This window comes from Hetaerina americana, unplaced genomic scaffold (genome assembly GCF_022747635.1).
Source record: "Hetaerina americana unplaced genomic scaffold, ioHetAmer1.1.p SCAF_95, whole genome shotgun sequence".
NCBI lineage: Eukaryota > Metazoa > Arthropoda > Insecta > Odonata > Calopterygidae > Hetaerina > Hetaerina americana.
Window position 1 is genome coordinate 11,666 of NW_027287594.1, and position 17,453 is coordinate 29,118.

The following is a 17,453-nucleotide window of genomic DNA, read 5'->3' on the forward strand; positions in this document are numbered from 1 at the left end:
TATTTTATTCCATTGACCATATTCAAAAGTATCCTTTAAGCAAATTGTGAATTTTTGTTTATAATAGATCAGACACTCGAATACTAATTATGTATAAAATATGTGATGCACTCTTGTTTTATTGCTCCATTTCAAAAATCATTTTGTGCTCTGCTTCACTATAAAGTTTGCCACTCAGCCTCTATGATTGTCTCTGTTACTTGGTAAGTCAATAAAATGTTTATTATCCTTACAAATTGATAAATCTGAAGATGTTTATTCATTCCTGTCTCATGCCCAAAGGAATGTACAGATTTGAGTTTAATTTTGTTTAAAACTCACAGCCCACCCTGACCATCCTCAGTTATTTCAGGACAATTCGTAACTGCGTTTTTCATCGTCGTATGCATCCTCAACGGCCTTAAATTGTACAAAACTGGCCGCTGACCATTTCCACATGACTGGCCACGTTCTTCTCGGAATGATCAAAGAATGCGTTTTTCGGCCTTGGATGCATTTGGAAGGGCCCCTAAATGGGCAAAACCGGATATTTCCTCTTGATTGGCTCTGGCCATCTTGGGACGAACTGCGTGGTAGGGTCAAATTTGGGTCAAAATTAGACTAGTGTGAATTCACCCCCTACCAGACACTCTAGCGGCAGCTTGCAGGGTACTGAAATAACTTAAAAAACCGCATTTTTCGTCATTGTATGCCATTTGAGGGGCCCGAAAATGAGCAAAATTCCTCTGGTCCTCGGGAAAGGATCACAAATCGCATTTTTCTTATCATCGTATGACCCCTAATGAGCTCATTATTGGAGCTCATCTGTCCCCATCGCCATCTGACTGCTTGAGGCCCTCTCGTGGCGTTACCTATTAGGGACCATAGACGTTTTATACTGTGCAGAGGGACCCATAATGAGCAAAAATGATCTCTCCTGATATCCACAGGGTGGCATTCGGCCTTCTTGTGATGTAATCTTGCTTAGGGTCTCCCGAACTAACATCTTTGCACTGACGTATACGTCAATGCTAACGTCTCGGTATTTAACATCTTAACTCTTCTTCCCCGCCCTTTGCTCCTAGCAGTTGCCCGTTCTCACTATCGACCCCTCACTAACCTTCTCCCATTTACATCCCCGCACTAATGTTCCCACCTTCGTGTCCTAACTAACCTCCTCGCACTTACTTTCCTGCGCTAACATCTCGGCACAAAAGTTTTGTTACTGATGCCCCCTGGTTTCCAAGTTATCCGCTATAACTCTGATCAAAAAAGAAAGTAATTTCATGCCAGAAATGAGAGTTAAGAAACCCACCAACCACCAAATACTGAAGCAAGAATAGAAATATAGAAACTAGCAGATGTTTAAGGCTTGTTAAAATAAGAAGCAGTTAGGGAAATATCTTTTCAGTTACTAACAATATGACTTAAAACTGAGACACCCATATATAAATAGCCTTAGCTATATAATATAGCCTAATGATTAGTAAAGGATGAGTAATAGGTTGAAAAATTGCCAAGGTGAGATATTGGCCTAAATATTGCTATACTTTCATAGAACTACTAGTAATTAACCATTAGATGAAATTAAAGGACAGTAAAACAGGCCATTAGGCAAACACCAGCAGTAACCATGTTAGAAGGATGAACTAATGGACAAAATGCAAAAGTTACTTTGAACATATTATATTTAAACAATTTTAATCATAACTATCATTCAGTTCTCCGAACATTAAAGTAAAAATACGATATTCATGGAATACCCCTTTTTACTTTAGAAAAAACAAACTGGTAAAAGTACAAGTAGAGTGGTCCAATAATTTTTTACATCTTAACTGAGGAAGGGTAAAATATGTTGAGCATCAAGTTGTAACATAGGTTTCTTATTAGGTACAATTAACATCCTCCACCATTTTAATTACCAACAATGTATCACAAAATACAACACACATGCAACATTGCTGAACAGATCAGCGTTTCTTACAAATTTATCAGCTAGCTACATTTGTATCAAAATTGTTTTCTTGAAACACTGATTTATGGAAACATTTGTCTGGATCCTGCTATGAACCTTTAAATTTGGACCAATCATGGGTAACAGCTAAATAATTTACTTGTTAGGAAAACTAAAATAACATCACTGCATAAAAAATTAAAAACTTTGTGATCGGCTGCAAATCTCTTTTGGCTGTGCTGCAAACACACACACAAATATACACACACCCATATATATGTGTGTGTGTGTGTATATATATATATATATATATATATATATATATATATATATATATATATATATATATAAACATACACACACATGTATATATGTATGTATGACACGTAAAAAGACACATTTTAGATTGTTTGAGCTTTCAGCCTTAGTTCAAACAATCTGAGATGTCAGTGTCTCTTTATACAGGGTTCGTCCGGAAAATAAGTGTACTGATTTTTTCCCGCCGCTCCAGGCGCGCCCAGCCCTGCTCTGACGGGCTGCGATTGGAGGGGGGTATGTTGGCAAGCGACGCTGAAAAAGGCAGTCGGCTCTGAGCTGTGGTGTAGTGAGGAGCTCTGTTAACGGGAACCTCCACGCTCGACCCACGTCACGGAACGCGATGCCGAAGTTTTTGGAGCAGCATTATTCCATCAAATTTGCGGTAAAGCTTGGGAAATCGTCTACCGAAACTGTCGGTATGATTAACCAGGCTTACGGGGAGTCAGCCATGTCCAGAAACATGATCTTCCGGTGGCACATGATGTTCGTGGAGGGCAGAGAAGAGGTCGACGACGAGTCTTCGAGACGTTCTCGATGATGCCTTCGCGGGAGCGTTCCAGGAATGGGAACGCCGCTGGAACAAGTGTATCGACTCACAAGGGTCCTATTTTGAGGAATATTAGCTTAAGATATGTAAAAGTGTAATAAATTTTTTTTCCTGAGCTCAGTACACTTATTTTCCGGACGAACCCTGTATATATATATATATATATATATATATATATATATATATATATATATATATATATATATATATATATATATATATATATATATATATATATATATATATATATATATATATATATATATATATATATATATATATATATATATATATATATATATATATATATATATATATATATATATATATATATATATATATATATATATATATATATATATATATATATATAATATGATATAGAAACACTCACAAGAGCAATATAACATTTGGACGGCACAATAGAACACAAATAAAATAGATAACACTGAAAAGGACACTCACATTGTAGATTATTTTAGCTTTTGGCCTTCTCCGAGGCCTTCTTCAAGTAAGACTCAGGCCGAAAGCTCAAACAATTGGCAGTTCGAGTGTCCTTTTAAGTGTTATCTATTTTACTTGTGTTCTATTGTGCCATCCAAATTTTAAATATATATATATATATATATATATATATATATATATATATATATATATATATATATATATATAAAAGATACATAATATCTTCATGATATGACACATAGATAGACAAAGATATATTGAGCTATGTATATATGTGTGTGTGTTTGTTTGTGTGTGTGAGTGTGTGTACACAGTTAATTTCTTATTCCTTCTGCCAATGGATTGAATTTTACTCACAGAAAATAATATTGAAGTCATCATGAACTTAATTGGTGAATATAAAGGCACAGTTGGTCAATATCTTTCTAATTTAAAATAAAAAAAGCATAGTTCAAAGCATGGTTCAAGTTAATCACGATTGAAAACAAATGCAGAAATTTAAGTAAGACTTAATTGACTCCGAAAATACATAAAAAAATACTGACTACATTCAACCAGGTAAATCAATTAAGCACAATATGCTTGAAAAATGCACTAATTTTAATTTGATTTGTTTGTTCAAAATGTTCCATAGTTTGTCTACTTGGAATATATTTTATATGTCAGTGACTGGCTGATATTGCTGTGCCCATAGAGACAAAACATGAGGAGTATTGCTTCAATAAGAGGTAGAACTGAGAATATTGCACTCTTTGTAATGGTGCAGTACATTGGCATGGAGACGAGATTTGTCAATAATTCAACCCATTGGAAATCATCAGAGTTTGGCGGGCACATCTCTTCGTGACGGCTTTTTTCCTATAACCCAATACAACAAAAATTCGGTGATATGTGCATTATGGATAAACAGTATAACTCAATAATCACACAGTTCCACTTTATACTAGAACTATGTTTACCAAATCATAAACTTGAGATTCACAGCCAGTCTTCATGGTACATGGGAAAACAAAGGCATCCTCATTCAATCACAATTAGTATAAGTTGTATATAAATACCATCATTCTTACATTTTACATATGTGCATATATGTACGATGATTTATCACGCTTTTTTCTCAATGGATTTTCCACAGAAAAAATTTTTCACGTCATCACATGGCTCATGACACGCAAAAAAAATTCTCAATTTTTTTATACTTACGGGCTAACCTGCACAAAAACTGCAGTGGAATATGGGATGCGATGTCCAAATTTTTTTTTAACGCATACGAAACTCTCCTCGAAAGAAAATCTGAGAATTCGAGCAAAAATCCAGTGCATCCAAGACGATGATCACTTTTTTCCCCCGGAAGAGTATGTCCTGCTCCCGTGATTCTCAAATCCTTACCCCTACCCCCAGCCTTCCCTCGCCCCTCCCCCCCACGGGGGTTAGACCGGCCAACACTTTCCCTGCCCAGCGCAGTCCGAGCCCCCTCGCCTCAACCTCGAACCCCCACCGCCACCGACGCCACCATTGTTCTGCTCCACACGCAACCTGCTGCTCCCTTCCGGGGTGCCGCCCCTGTGTTCCCCCGCCCAGCTCTGTCCCCCCTCACTCTCCCGCCGGAGGTCGCCGACGCAGGCGTTTTCAGGAAGCAGCCTGGAGCAGCTGAGTGGCGTGCCCATGTCCGGCAGGCTCGCCGTCCGCTGGGGCAGAGTGCCCCCGCGCCTCGCCCGGAATTCCGCCTCCCGGAACACCTCCAATAGCCTGTTCTCCGGGGGATCCATGCGCGACGACCCCAGGCCCCTCACTAGGCGCTCCAGGCTCGACCTCGCCCGGCCCTTGGTCATCGAGACGAGAGCCTGCAGCGGCGCCCCGGATGCCGCGGTCGCGGCGGCCGCGGTCGTCGCGGCGGTCACGTACGGGGTCGAATGCGCCCCCTCGAGGGGCTTCCACCTCACCACGTTGCGGGTCTTGCCGCCCGCCGAGGCCGTCGAGGGCCTTCGGCGGGAGGAGGCGGGCGGCAATCTCGTCTGCGTCAAGGGAGGCCCGGCTCCAGAGTCTTCCGGTTTGACCCCTCCGGGGAAGGACGGCTCCGGTCTGATTCCGGGCGTTGTGGGCTCCGGGGTTGAGAGCTGGAGGGTTGAGGAAGCCCTAGGAGGCGGCTGGAGGTGGTGGCGCTGGTGCGGCGCCAGTTGCGGGGAGGGCACTTGGAGCCGCCCCTCACCACACCCTCCCCCGCCGCCCTCTGCCCGGTTCTTCCCAGCGCAACTGGTCGAGGAGCTCACCACCACTTCCCCGCCGTCTTCCTCCACCGAAGAATTGCTGTTTGAATGGCCCTCATGGCTCCCTTCAGTGTTCCCAACAAGGATCTGAGATGAGAAGTTCGATCTGCGTAAAAAGAATGCATTTTTTTATATCTATTATGGTTTTTGCTTTTTTTATACTGAAGGGGAAGATGGAATGGCTCCGAGATGATGCATGCAGAGACAGTGTGGCGTGGAAAACTTCGTGGATGCGATGAAAGATTGTGCAGCTATCATCTTTGTATGCATTATGGGATTGAAGTAATTGTATCATGCTCGTGGCTGATCAGAGAGAGGAAAGGGTGGTGCCCAAGTTCTCCTGCGGGGAGTCGGCAGTACAAGCACAAGGTGCCCTCCTTAAATAATACCATTCCCGACAAAGCAAATGCTCTAGAAAGACATGTTAAAAAATAATTCTCTTAATTCTTTGCCCCAATGCATAAGACCGATGACCACATCAATGTTTGCTCAGATCTAACTTGAAATTAAATTCACAACTGGACTATTGGAGGATATTTTCATTGGTTAGTGGCAAACTTTGAATATTGCTTGGATTTATCCTGTTGATTACTTTAGATCTTTATTAATACCCTCACAAAAAAGGCATAAGTAGCAGTATGTATGGGCTAAACGTTTGGCATCTTAAATAGTAAAGGCATTACTATGGATAATCAACAAAAGGATGGAGAAGAGAGCAATAATTACCAATATGAGGAGATCAGTTTGGGCTTAGAAAGGGGATGATATGGATGATGCAGGAGTGGAAGTAGTAAGGGAACTCTTCAAATCAACTACATTTGAGGGTGAAGAATGATTTTTAAGCTAGTTAACCAAAAGGTTGCAGTCAATGCTTAGTGCACTGCAGCATCACTGTGATAGGTATGGGATGAGAATCATCTAAGAAAATGAGGGTCATAAAATTCTCATGAAATAGGAGGACTAAAATAAGGCAAAGCTGGAGGAAATAAAATAGAGCAGATTGGCAAGTTCCCCACATTTGAAAAGTGTTTTACAAAAGGGTGGGCAAAGTCACAAGAGCATTAAAATATTATTTAAATCAAATAAGCTTTTGAAATGAGGTACAATTTTAATATGGAACATGGTTTTTCATGGTTTGGAAACATGGTCATCCAGACAAAAGGATAACTATAGATTGGAGTTAAAAATTTTGAAGGGTGTGGAGAATAATAGGAAAAAAATGAACTGGAAAAAAAACAAATGATGAAATTTTAGAAATTGAAGGGAAGAGATTAGTTTGTTGGGAAAATTTTGTAGTGGTCTGGAGAAATGAATGCAAAAGATAATGAAAGGCAATTGGATACAATAAAGATACCGATGGAAGAGATATTTTTATTTGTGGGGTAGAAAGTATGCAGAACTGAAGAATGGATTATTGTACTATGTGGTATTAGATTTAGGAACATTTTTTTTTATGTTCACACTTCTCATGGCCAATCATTTTACAACTGCTTCTCAGGATCAGAGGTTTAAATCCTACCCGAATTCTAAATCAGCATAGATGTGAGAATATGCAAGATGGCCCACGTATGGGTGCTCTTTACATTTCAAACCTCCAGGACTTAAGGTTGCTGACTATGGCTAGCCAATAGCATCCATCCCATCACCTCCTTGTCTCTCAACGCTGCACTTTTTACCCCCTTCCCTCCAATCCCCCTGCCACATATTTGCCACTCTTCCCTGAGAACAGCATTTTGAGGAGAGACACCAAGAATGTCTGAAAAGTTGATAAGTCACAAGCGATGTTATCTACTTGCCCCAGATCCTTTAAATCCTATGGCAGGAACTGACCCAAATTATGACATACAATAACACTGCCTGTACATAAAATTATAACTCATTAACAGTTAAGGTTATTTGCATCAATGGTCAATTTGGTTTACCTGAAATGGGGACTACACTATTAAAACAGACACGGGGGATATTGGAAAAATTTCCAAAACCATGGACCAACTTCAAGAAACCTTTACACACCAGTATACACTCTCTTACTAATACATATATATACAGTATCTCTCAATATATACAGTAATCTCTCTCTTACTAGCAATCACAATGACACAAATATAGTTTGCCAATGAAATGAATGAAATATGAAATAATCTCTTACCATCAAGCAAATTCAATCAAAAGTCATGGATAGACCTTGGCCTAATAGGTGACAAAAGAAAAGAAATGCCTAAATTATACATGGATGAGAAAGAGGAATAAATGCAGTTGGTGAAGAATCAAAATAGGTATTTTGGCCACAAAATTGGTCATCTGCAGTGCTCCAAAGGAAGGCTATTAGCTACAACAGGTGATAGGTGCCCAGGAACAGTTCCACCTACCGACCAATGTTTTCATCTTTTGTCTGCGATGAGGTAGCTTGCGGGGAGTGTCTGTCAGTCCTGTTTTGCCCAGTTGGAATCCTGCGAGAGTGGACGGGGGTCATGCTCTCAGGGAAGACAGCACGACTCGCCAGATCAATGCGGCTATAAGAACTCTTACAGCCCCTTTGCGGAGGGTAGTTGACCCTTCCATCAAAGTCATGCTCACTCTCCTCCTCTTCCTCCACTATCTCGGGCAAGAACATTGACTGCTTCTCCTCTGGAACCCTGGCAAACCACAGGAAAGAGAGTAGTAAGCATTCAAATTAATATGTTCCATGCAAGCAGAAGTAATAAATGCACAACCTCATTCTTTTTTTTTATGAAGCAGTGCTTACATTCTCTGGATGGTAACTCACTGGTAAAAGTAGTGGATACACATAATGGATTTGGTGCTGGGATAGCCTTGTCTGCAGGGTTGCTTTCCTTTTCAGAATAGGCAGCTCAGTTAACTCTTGTTTGTCATGAGAAGCCCACCCCAATTATAGGCAGATATTAGCTCAAAACCCTAAAATGGAGTTTCCCAGTATATTCGATTGATAGCTGAGGGACTGAAGCAGGGGGGAAAGAATGTCGGGTAAATTGACAACATCATTGTACATGGACTTGACAAGCAAACTAAGGTAAATTTACAGTTTGTCTAAAGAGGAATTCAAAGCCCATTTATCAAACACCTAGAGCATTGACATTAGCTTCACAAAACTGGGTCAGCAGATTAATCAATTAAGGAATTCTCTATCCATTCCAGTTAAGCTCATGGGCCATGCTAGCAATCACTGGTGCTAATAATGATTCTGGTGAAGGGTAATTCTATGAGGACTTACTCTTAACATGAATTCGGTGGTGGAATACTAACCCTTTGTCCTGTGTGGAGGAAATTTCTGTGAAGTTGCAAAAGTGGAAATGTTCTCTACCACTGACCTTTCACAGGCTTTCCAACAGCTAGCGACAAAGGAGAAATCCTAGGAGCTTTGCACTATTAGTGATCTCTGCATAACTAGTGTTCAGCATGCAACTTGCAGATGGTACTACATAATATTAATGACTTAAGGTTAAACATAAGTACGAGAAATTTAACTGCATCTTTATGCAGGAGCCTGATGAGTCCTCCGATCACAAGATTGATAAGGAGTTACCAACCTCAAAAGCTCAAGAGCTCAAATCTCCAAATTCCAAACCCCCAAAAATGTCTCTGCTCAGGGCATTTAAATAGATCATCCACATTGTGCTCTAGGTAAGCTTCTCAAATTCGCAAATTCTCAAAATCGCAACTTCAAATGAAGTTGCTATCATATTATTCACAGGTTGATCATGAAACCCTGGCAATCATATTTGGAGTTAAAAAGTTTAAACAACACATTTTATGAGGATAATTCATTCTGAGGATTAGATCAGACCACAAACCTCTGCTTTCCGTTCTCGGTGGTGAAAAAAATGGGAATTCCACAAAACACAGCCAACAGACTGCATCATTGGCCAATAAAACTAACAGTCTATAATTTTCAAATCAAATACATCAAAACTACACAAAATAAAGTAGCCGATGGCATAAGAGTATCTTTAGCCATGCAAGAGGAGGAGGCAAAAGGTTTTTCCAATACAGAACAGGCTGAAAGGGAATTTTCGTCATTTGATACCAGAAGAGCTAGCAAAGAGCCAAGGAGGGACCCCATAATGGCTAAGGTTCTAGGCTTTTGCATGCTTCATTGGTCAGCTAAAGTTATTTATGATTTAAAAACCATTTTTGCACCAAAATAAGGAACTGACCATGAAGCATGGTTGTTCACTGGGGAGGTATAGTATTGTTATACCAGAAAAAACTTAGGCTGATGACTTCGAGGAAATGCCATGCCAATCACCAAGCTATTGTTAAGATGAAGTCCCCTGCTCTCCTACATATCTGGTGGTCCAATTTGTATGAATCCTTTGATTTGAATTTGAATGAATTGTTGTAGAGTGTTAAGCAAAGTTTTGCACATAATGCCCATTGAATGAACCCCAATTATCAAACATCCCTTAAACATTTTGGATTTGACCAAAAAGACTGACTGTCAGTTACCCATGGATTACTCAATGATGCATTAACAGTAACAGAAAAGTAACCGGTTTTTGAGAAAAATATAAGTGAAAAAATATTAACAAAACATTGAGATAATGATTTAAAAATAGAAAAAAAACACAATAATTTGCTGTTGAAATTTGTAGTCCCATGAATTGTAGAGTGGTTTTGAATGGTTCATATCAATTCTTTCTCACTTGATAAAGATGTAGCATAACTGTGTGCAACCCATGTAGCCAGATAGTGTGTTTACTTTTAGTGACTTGACCTTCACGTTTCACTGACCTAGACTTTAAATTAACACATCGATTATCTATTCTAGCTTCCCTTACATAATTTTTAATAATAAATTAGGTTGATCAAAAATATCAAACACATATCTTAACCTCCATTGAAATTTTACTGTAAACCATTCGTGTCTCCTTTTTAGGGTCAACAACAAGGCAACAGCATATTTTTAGCATATTAACATAGACTTAACCCAAAGAAAATGAAAAATATTTCTATTTATCTATTATCGCGTTACTCTTCCTGGACAATGAAACTTTTTGACCCACTGAAAAATGACATTTTCCACAAATGCAGTGAATGCTGATGCACTATTGACTTTGGATTATTTCACATTGATACATTCTAGAATCATTTATTCATAAATTAGATCTTAATTCTAATTTTGATTGCAAGATAAAGGTTTAAAGTAAATGAAACCAAGGAAAATGAAAAAAAATGCTGAGGGGATATAGGCCAGAGTAGTGCAATGGAACTTGTGTTTTGGCCTATCAGAAATAACTGCAGAGTTGTCGCCTATCCCATAGCATAAATATAACCCTCTTAAGAGCTTAGAAAATAAGAAGAAAGACTAGTTCACAGCATCTATAGTGGAAGAATTCCAATTGTTTTACTACAAAAAAGGGAAAAGCGACAGTATGTGGGGATTATAAGACTCTGCATTTGATAACATGCAATGAAGGTTATACACAGTATCACCTACAAAAGGTTACTTAGAAGTGGGGAAATGGCAATAGAAGCTTGAGAAGGGCTGGAGGCAGGAATTGAAGCTGGTGGGGAATTCATAAAATTAGTTACAACTTGTGGATGAATCAGCGTTAGTTAGCCAGGGGGTTAAAGGATTACTGTCATTATTGAGCATATTGCAAAATCATTGTGGTAGTTATGGAATGATAATTTGAATCAAGGCTAGAGAAATGGGAAGGGTAAGTTAAACATTTAGTTTGGAGGGCATAAACAAAAGCACATAGAGGAGTTTGCCTATCTGTTTTGGATAAAGTTTGTCAAGGTATTGGGGACATAAGTAAGAATTGAATTAGGCAAAGAAGCTTTCACAAAGAGAATGATTTGACAACAAGAACCTTGAGCCAGGCAGTAAAGAAAATACTAGTGAAAACTTTGATATGGAGTGTAGTTTTTCATGACATAGGAATTTGGTCATTGAGACAATAGCTAAATTGCCAATTGGAGGGTGTTGAGATGACAGGTGTAGAGAAGACTGTAAAAAGTGAATTGGAGGTATGGAAAACAAATTAGGAAGGGTTAGGCATGGGATGGGAAGGAAGAAGGCATTAGGGATGAATTAAAAGGTGGCAGATGAAATGGATTTTAATCATCATTGAATGGCAATAGAATGTTGAGGACAGGGAGAGAGATGTGGGAATATTTTTAAGCAAATTAGAGAGAGAAAAGAAATAGTTGTTTTGAATAGAATGAAGAGAGGGAAATTTTTGTAGAGCCAAAGAATATTTTTATGGTATTTAGTCTTGTGTTAGGCAAACTTAGGCATGTATCACTGATTCATTTCTGTGTCCATCAAAAATTACGTTGCCTGGTTTTAGAAAGTGTTAATATAATAATAATTTCAAATGCTTCCATTGGCAGCATTATTTTATCAGGGTATTCATTCAAAAAGATGTCCTTTCAATCTGGAATATTCGTTAAATAGATTCTTGGAATTCAAAAGTCTTAGTCAAAAATATTTTCAGGATCATCATTTGTCTATTCACAATTAGTAGAATTATTAACCTGGATAGAAACCAGCTAATTCATATATTTAATGTACTCACATCATGTCGTGCACGGACCCCCTGTATGTCTTCTTTTTGTATGCCACGGCTGCTTTCGTATAGGGCAAGGTGAGATCGGTAGCATTGAAGTACATGTCTTTTACAATGGGAGGGATTCGCGTAAGGAGTGTGTCAACACCCAAATAGGAAACCTAGGAAGTTGGGAAAAATGGATAGGTTTGACTTTTCATTCAGGTTCTAAGCTTTAAATACAAAATTTCACCAAAAGAGTCTAAATATTCTCAAGCAAAAAGATAATTATCATAAATGCCCTTTACCTTTATGTGTCTATCAATCAGCCAGTTTAGCTCAAAGTCTTCATCATCATCCCCAAAAGGATTGATCAGCTGCTCTGCAACCTGAAAATATTAGCAATGAAAATAATATATAAGTTATTCATATTTAATATTAGACAGTAGCTCATGTTTGCTCATGCAGAAGGACATCTTTGCACATTGTTCTCCAATTTCTGTGCACGCTATGCTATTTTAACTAATTATTTTCACAATTGAATGTTCTGACAAGGATCAGCATTGAAACACAATGAAAACTTCCAAGAAAATTCGGGAGATGCTGTGATAATAACTTTTAATAGAGTTATCCACTAAATGTGTATTACGTTGCAATAATTTCAGGGTGTAAAAAACGTCGGCCTTGACCAGAATTCGATCACAGATTCTCAAAGTGCGGCAGAGTGCTTTAGCCAGTAAACTATCCAGTCCTCTTACACTTTGAGATTTTGGGGGGTCTAAACAAACAATAACTTGCGATAAAATACTGTACATACAATGTCAAAGGCATTTGTGGTTGTGTGCAATGCACCACAGGTCATGAGGTTAAAGCTAACTTTAAACACTAAGGGTATTTCACCTGTGACAAATTCCAAGAAGCTACAAGAGATGTCGCAACAGTAACAATGAAAGCTCATTTTATTAAATGATTTACATACTCATACAAGAAATCATCAGTGCTGGAGAGCATTCATCTGCTATTCCAAATGGTTCATTGAAAATTTCTTCAATTATGTAACAACTTTCATTCATGGTAATTTATCAAAATCAAAATCCTGCATCTGTTTGCATATATTTTTTACATTATTCTCCATCATACCATATGTATCCTTATTGTTTAATGAATGCGTTTTTTATCAGTATTAGCTTTTTAAGTGAGATGAGTGATATTATTGCAATTAATGCAGCATCATAGAACTCTCTCCAAAAATTAATCAAGTTGTTTGTAGAAATAAACATCAGGGAAGTGTTCTTTCCCAATAATTCCAATAATTATTATATTTCTGTGTTAGCAGTCCTGGGATATAAAGTATTCTAAGTATCAGGCTGTAGTTTTGAAAAAGAGAAAAATATAAGACAGGGTTAGTCAGTTAACATGAATAGAAATTTTAAATTGGCACAACCACTTCCACTGGATTTCCTGAAGAATATCATCATCATTTGTGGATGTAGGGTCACGTTTAAAACCATTTTCCCAATCGGAAACAGTCGCAAACACAGGATCAGATGGGCCACGACCTTCATCCAATGCAGCTTTTATCTCTTTTGATGGCATTAAGCCATTTAAATAGAAGTATTTAATCACTGCAGAAACCCATTTTTTTCATTTTTCTCAATGGAACAAAATTTGTTGCTCTACTCGAAAATGAAATATGAGATGGATATAGCTGAAACTATAATCAAATCTTTTCCTATACTACAAGCACTATCTCTTGAGTTTTCTAAGGACTAATTGAAAAAACTCACATTGAAAATAGTTGCAACATCTCTAATTTTGAAAACATTTCCTAAATTTAAGTATGCACTCCATATCTAATATCAACACATACATATTAAATAGAAACACTAAAAAAAACATGCATTATGTTATTAGGCTTTTTTTGTGATTTTGCAATTTGAAATGTAATGTAGTATAGGATAAAACTCAGATGCAGTCTCAATGATAAAATACATGTTAATTCTATGCATTAATCAACATTACTTTAACCTTATAACAACCTTTAGTAGTCCCATGAAGAAAAAAAACTGCAAAATTGTGAAAACTGGAAGGTAAATGTCGACCTCCATTTGGTAACCTTTGCTTTTCCCTTCAACAAACTGCCGCCCCACGAGTGCTGCCATGAAGAAGGAATAAGTTGCTATGGTGACCACCTTGAAGATATTAAACATAAATACTCATTAAAAACCTATTTTACAAGTCTATTTACAACTATGCATTAAGGCTACTTCTGTGATGGAGTTAACATTGTTGGTGTACCAGCTTACAGAGAGAATGGAGCAAGCTGTTGATCCAAGCAAGATTCTAACTCAGTTTTAAAGTAATTTGAAATGGATGACTTGATACAGAGTAGGGAGGAGTAAATAGTAACTATGAATTATAGCGTTTCAGGGTTAAAAACTTGGATGGCCATTGCAATGTGTATCAAAGGTGGCAAGTAACAACTATGTATATCCTAAATTGGTAAACAAAGGTTTGCTTAGTATCATTGAGCAGCCAGGAAATAATTTATTGGACACAGATTGATGGTAATCTCACACTGTCTAGCTACTGTTTAGCAACTGAAGTCTGTGAAGAAGTCATCTTTCCCATTCAAAATCTTACATCAATTGATTATACTAACCTATTTCATGTCTACACCATTCTCTCCCATTAAGATTTACTTTGTTGACTTCATTTCTACCATTTTAGAAAAGATGATTCACAGCTTGTTTATTTAATTGTTTTTTTTTTGCAAAACACTGTGAATGGGAAACATGCAGAGAAATATTTTTATATTATGATTGTCAAAAAGGGTTTAAAAAATTCACTGATGGCATTCACCAAGCACAAAATTAAAAATGACCTTATGAAATCAACTGTACCCAACACATTCTGACTATTCTCGTGCAGGTAGGATTTCTGAGAGGAGCTACCATTCAACTCTCTCAGTAAGCCACTGGCTTACTTATTCTTAAATCACCTCTCATTCTAAAGAAATTAACTCCAATATTTACTTCTACAGATTGATCACTCTTAACAAATTCCTCTGTTATCCATTGCATTTCTTATTATGATAAAGTAGAAATATTTTTGCATTTGAATTTAATAGCGATGGCATATAGCTTACCTGAGTATATACTAATGGAATGCTGACCCAGTCATAGCTCCAAAGAAGACCACATTTTGATCGGAACTCTGAGAATTCCTAAAAAAAATTAATAAAATTTTTTATCAATAAAACTAGGCATTTTCATGTAAAATGTATTTAGTTTTGTCCAGTTTTGGGATGGCCATTTACCAATATGATCCAATTAAAACATATCAGTGCTAAGGAATTATAAATTAAAATTTATATCTTTTTTCTAAGCAAAATTTGGCTCCTCATTGATATGGCCCCTTTATTATGCTATTAAATTGCAATGGCAACTGTTTTGGAGTTCTCTGCTGGAAATATATTTAGTAATTGTTATTCATTTGAAGGTAGGATGCCTAAAATTGACTTAAATGTGACCACATTATAACATGTAAATATTATACCAGATGAGAATGGTAGTTATAGAATGGGAAAATACTTTTTTACATGATTTTTCATGAAAATGAGCTGATAAGTGTAATATTCAATCATATTAAAATAATATTCAAATATAATAATCAATTACCTCCATAATGATTTTCAGTCCGTTAGAATCTGTGATACGGCGAGCCTGCCGAGTCTCCTTCAGGAGACTAACAAACCAGGTGCACGGTATCCAGTATGTGTTGAACTCCACACTTGGCACTGAGCGATACATTTCCAACTCCAGCTCGGTCATGAAGCCTTGTGAAAATATTTGGAAATTGTCAATATTAATAATATTAAAGATCAAATAATACTGTATCTAATTTAAGATTAATAATACTTCTCCCAAGATATAGGAATTTCTTCAAGAGGGATGTGTGAAAATCATTAATTATTGTTTATTTGTTAGCCTTTTTACTCATATATGAGGCAGGCTTTGAATGGACCCAGACATGGGCAAATCACTGCATTTCTAGAGTTTATGTAACAAGACAACCTGACAGCCCACAGTACTTGAAACTTCTCTTTTTTGATTTTTCCTTGTACTTCCTTCTACTCTTCATTCAATCCAACATGCATATACTATTCCTCCCCACACCTTGCAAAAAAAAGAATTAAAACTATGAAAAATAAAATTAAATAATATGAATAAAATGACACTTGAAATTATGTGGCTAGACTAGCGATTACACCCTTTAGTTTGCTCTATAATTGATATTATACCTCTCCCCCTGAAGCAAAAAACATATTCAATAAGTGAAATTTATCCATCTTGAGGAACTTACAAAAAGACTGTACAAAGTACCTTGTATTTCTACTCTAAAATATAATCTCAATATATTTTTTCTCCTTAATGGACAATAATCCAAAAGAGCTGAGTGTGACCATCTAAATTAGATTTCAGGTACCTGTGTAAAAAAACGAACCTTAGAATCACCAAACCATGCAAGGATGATGCAAAAAACTAAATTTTTGGGGCAGTGAACCTTTTGGTTATCAGGAGGCAATACAGAAAAATATTGAATATTATTTGGAATTTGGTTGAAAAACAGACTTATTTCATTTTAATTGCACAAACTCTTTAAACTCTAAGATACTAATGGAAATAATTATGTACAGATATTGATATGTTGATACCAGTATTAGGTCAGAAATCCTGGGAGCCAATACCGAGAGTTTCTTGGGTAATAATCCTTTATATATCAATAACAATACCCGGGTCAACAATCCTTCCTTACAGTATGCATCTACTAGTATTTATCTTGTGAACTAATGTTAGGTATTGGTGCCTATGTATTAGTGTCTTGGTAAGAAATATAAGGTTCCCAATATCTTCGACAGTAGTCCTAGGTACCGGTGCCACTTGCCTGTGTCCAGATTACACTATATACTAGGCAATGGTACAGAGTTAATAGTATCCTAATAATTCAAGGTTAAATATCTTAGGTAGCACTACCTTGTTCCTATCACCTTGGAAAATGATATTTGGTACAGGTACCCTCTTACTGACATGTTTGGCAATAATTCTAGGTGCTGGTACATAGGGCAAGAATATCTCTTGGCATGCAAGGAACCAATCCTTTGGTTTATGTCTCAGCATGTCTCACCTGAGTCGACAACGTGCTCCAGTGTAGGGAATCGCCTCTTGACAGCCGAGCTGATGGATCGTAGAACAAGAACGAGAGAGAGATTGAGGTATCGCATCAGGGTGCGCCGGGCCAGGCGTCCTGTCTCGTCGTCACCATTGACATAGAGCGCCACGCAGTGCATCATCCTGCGGAGGGAGTGAGCGGCACCTTGATCGGACGGGGAAGTTCAGTCAGTGTCC

At 37.6% G+C, this 17,453-nt stretch overlaps 1 protein-coding gene across 1 annotated transcript in view; it reads right to left on the minus strand.

Moving 5' to 3' along the window:
- Positions 1 to 4,693: 4,693 nt before the first annotated feature.
- Positions 4,694 to 17,453, minus strand: part of LOC139699866 (bestrophin-2-like) — a 128,553-nt gene continuing 115,793 nt past the window's right edge. The window contains exons 3-10 of the mRNA XM_071598291.1: positions 17,233 to 17,399; positions 15,726 to 15,883; positions 15,194 to 15,271; positions 14,085 to 14,237; positions 12,354 to 12,434; positions 12,076 to 12,227; positions 7,900 to 8,166; positions 4,694 to 5,636 (exon numbers count right to left, since the gene is read on the minus strand). Of these exons, the coding sequence (XP_071454392.1) occupies positions 4,694 to 5,636; positions 7,900 to 8,166; positions 12,076 to 12,227; positions 12,354 to 12,434; positions 14,085 to 14,237; positions 15,194 to 15,271; positions 15,726 to 15,883; positions 17,233 to 17,399 (1,999 nt within the window). The remainder of the gene's footprint in view (positions 5,637 to 7,899; positions 8,167 to 12,075; positions 12,228 to 12,353; positions 12,435 to 14,084; positions 14,238 to 15,193; positions 15,272 to 15,725; positions 15,884 to 17,232; positions 17,400 to 17,453) is intronic.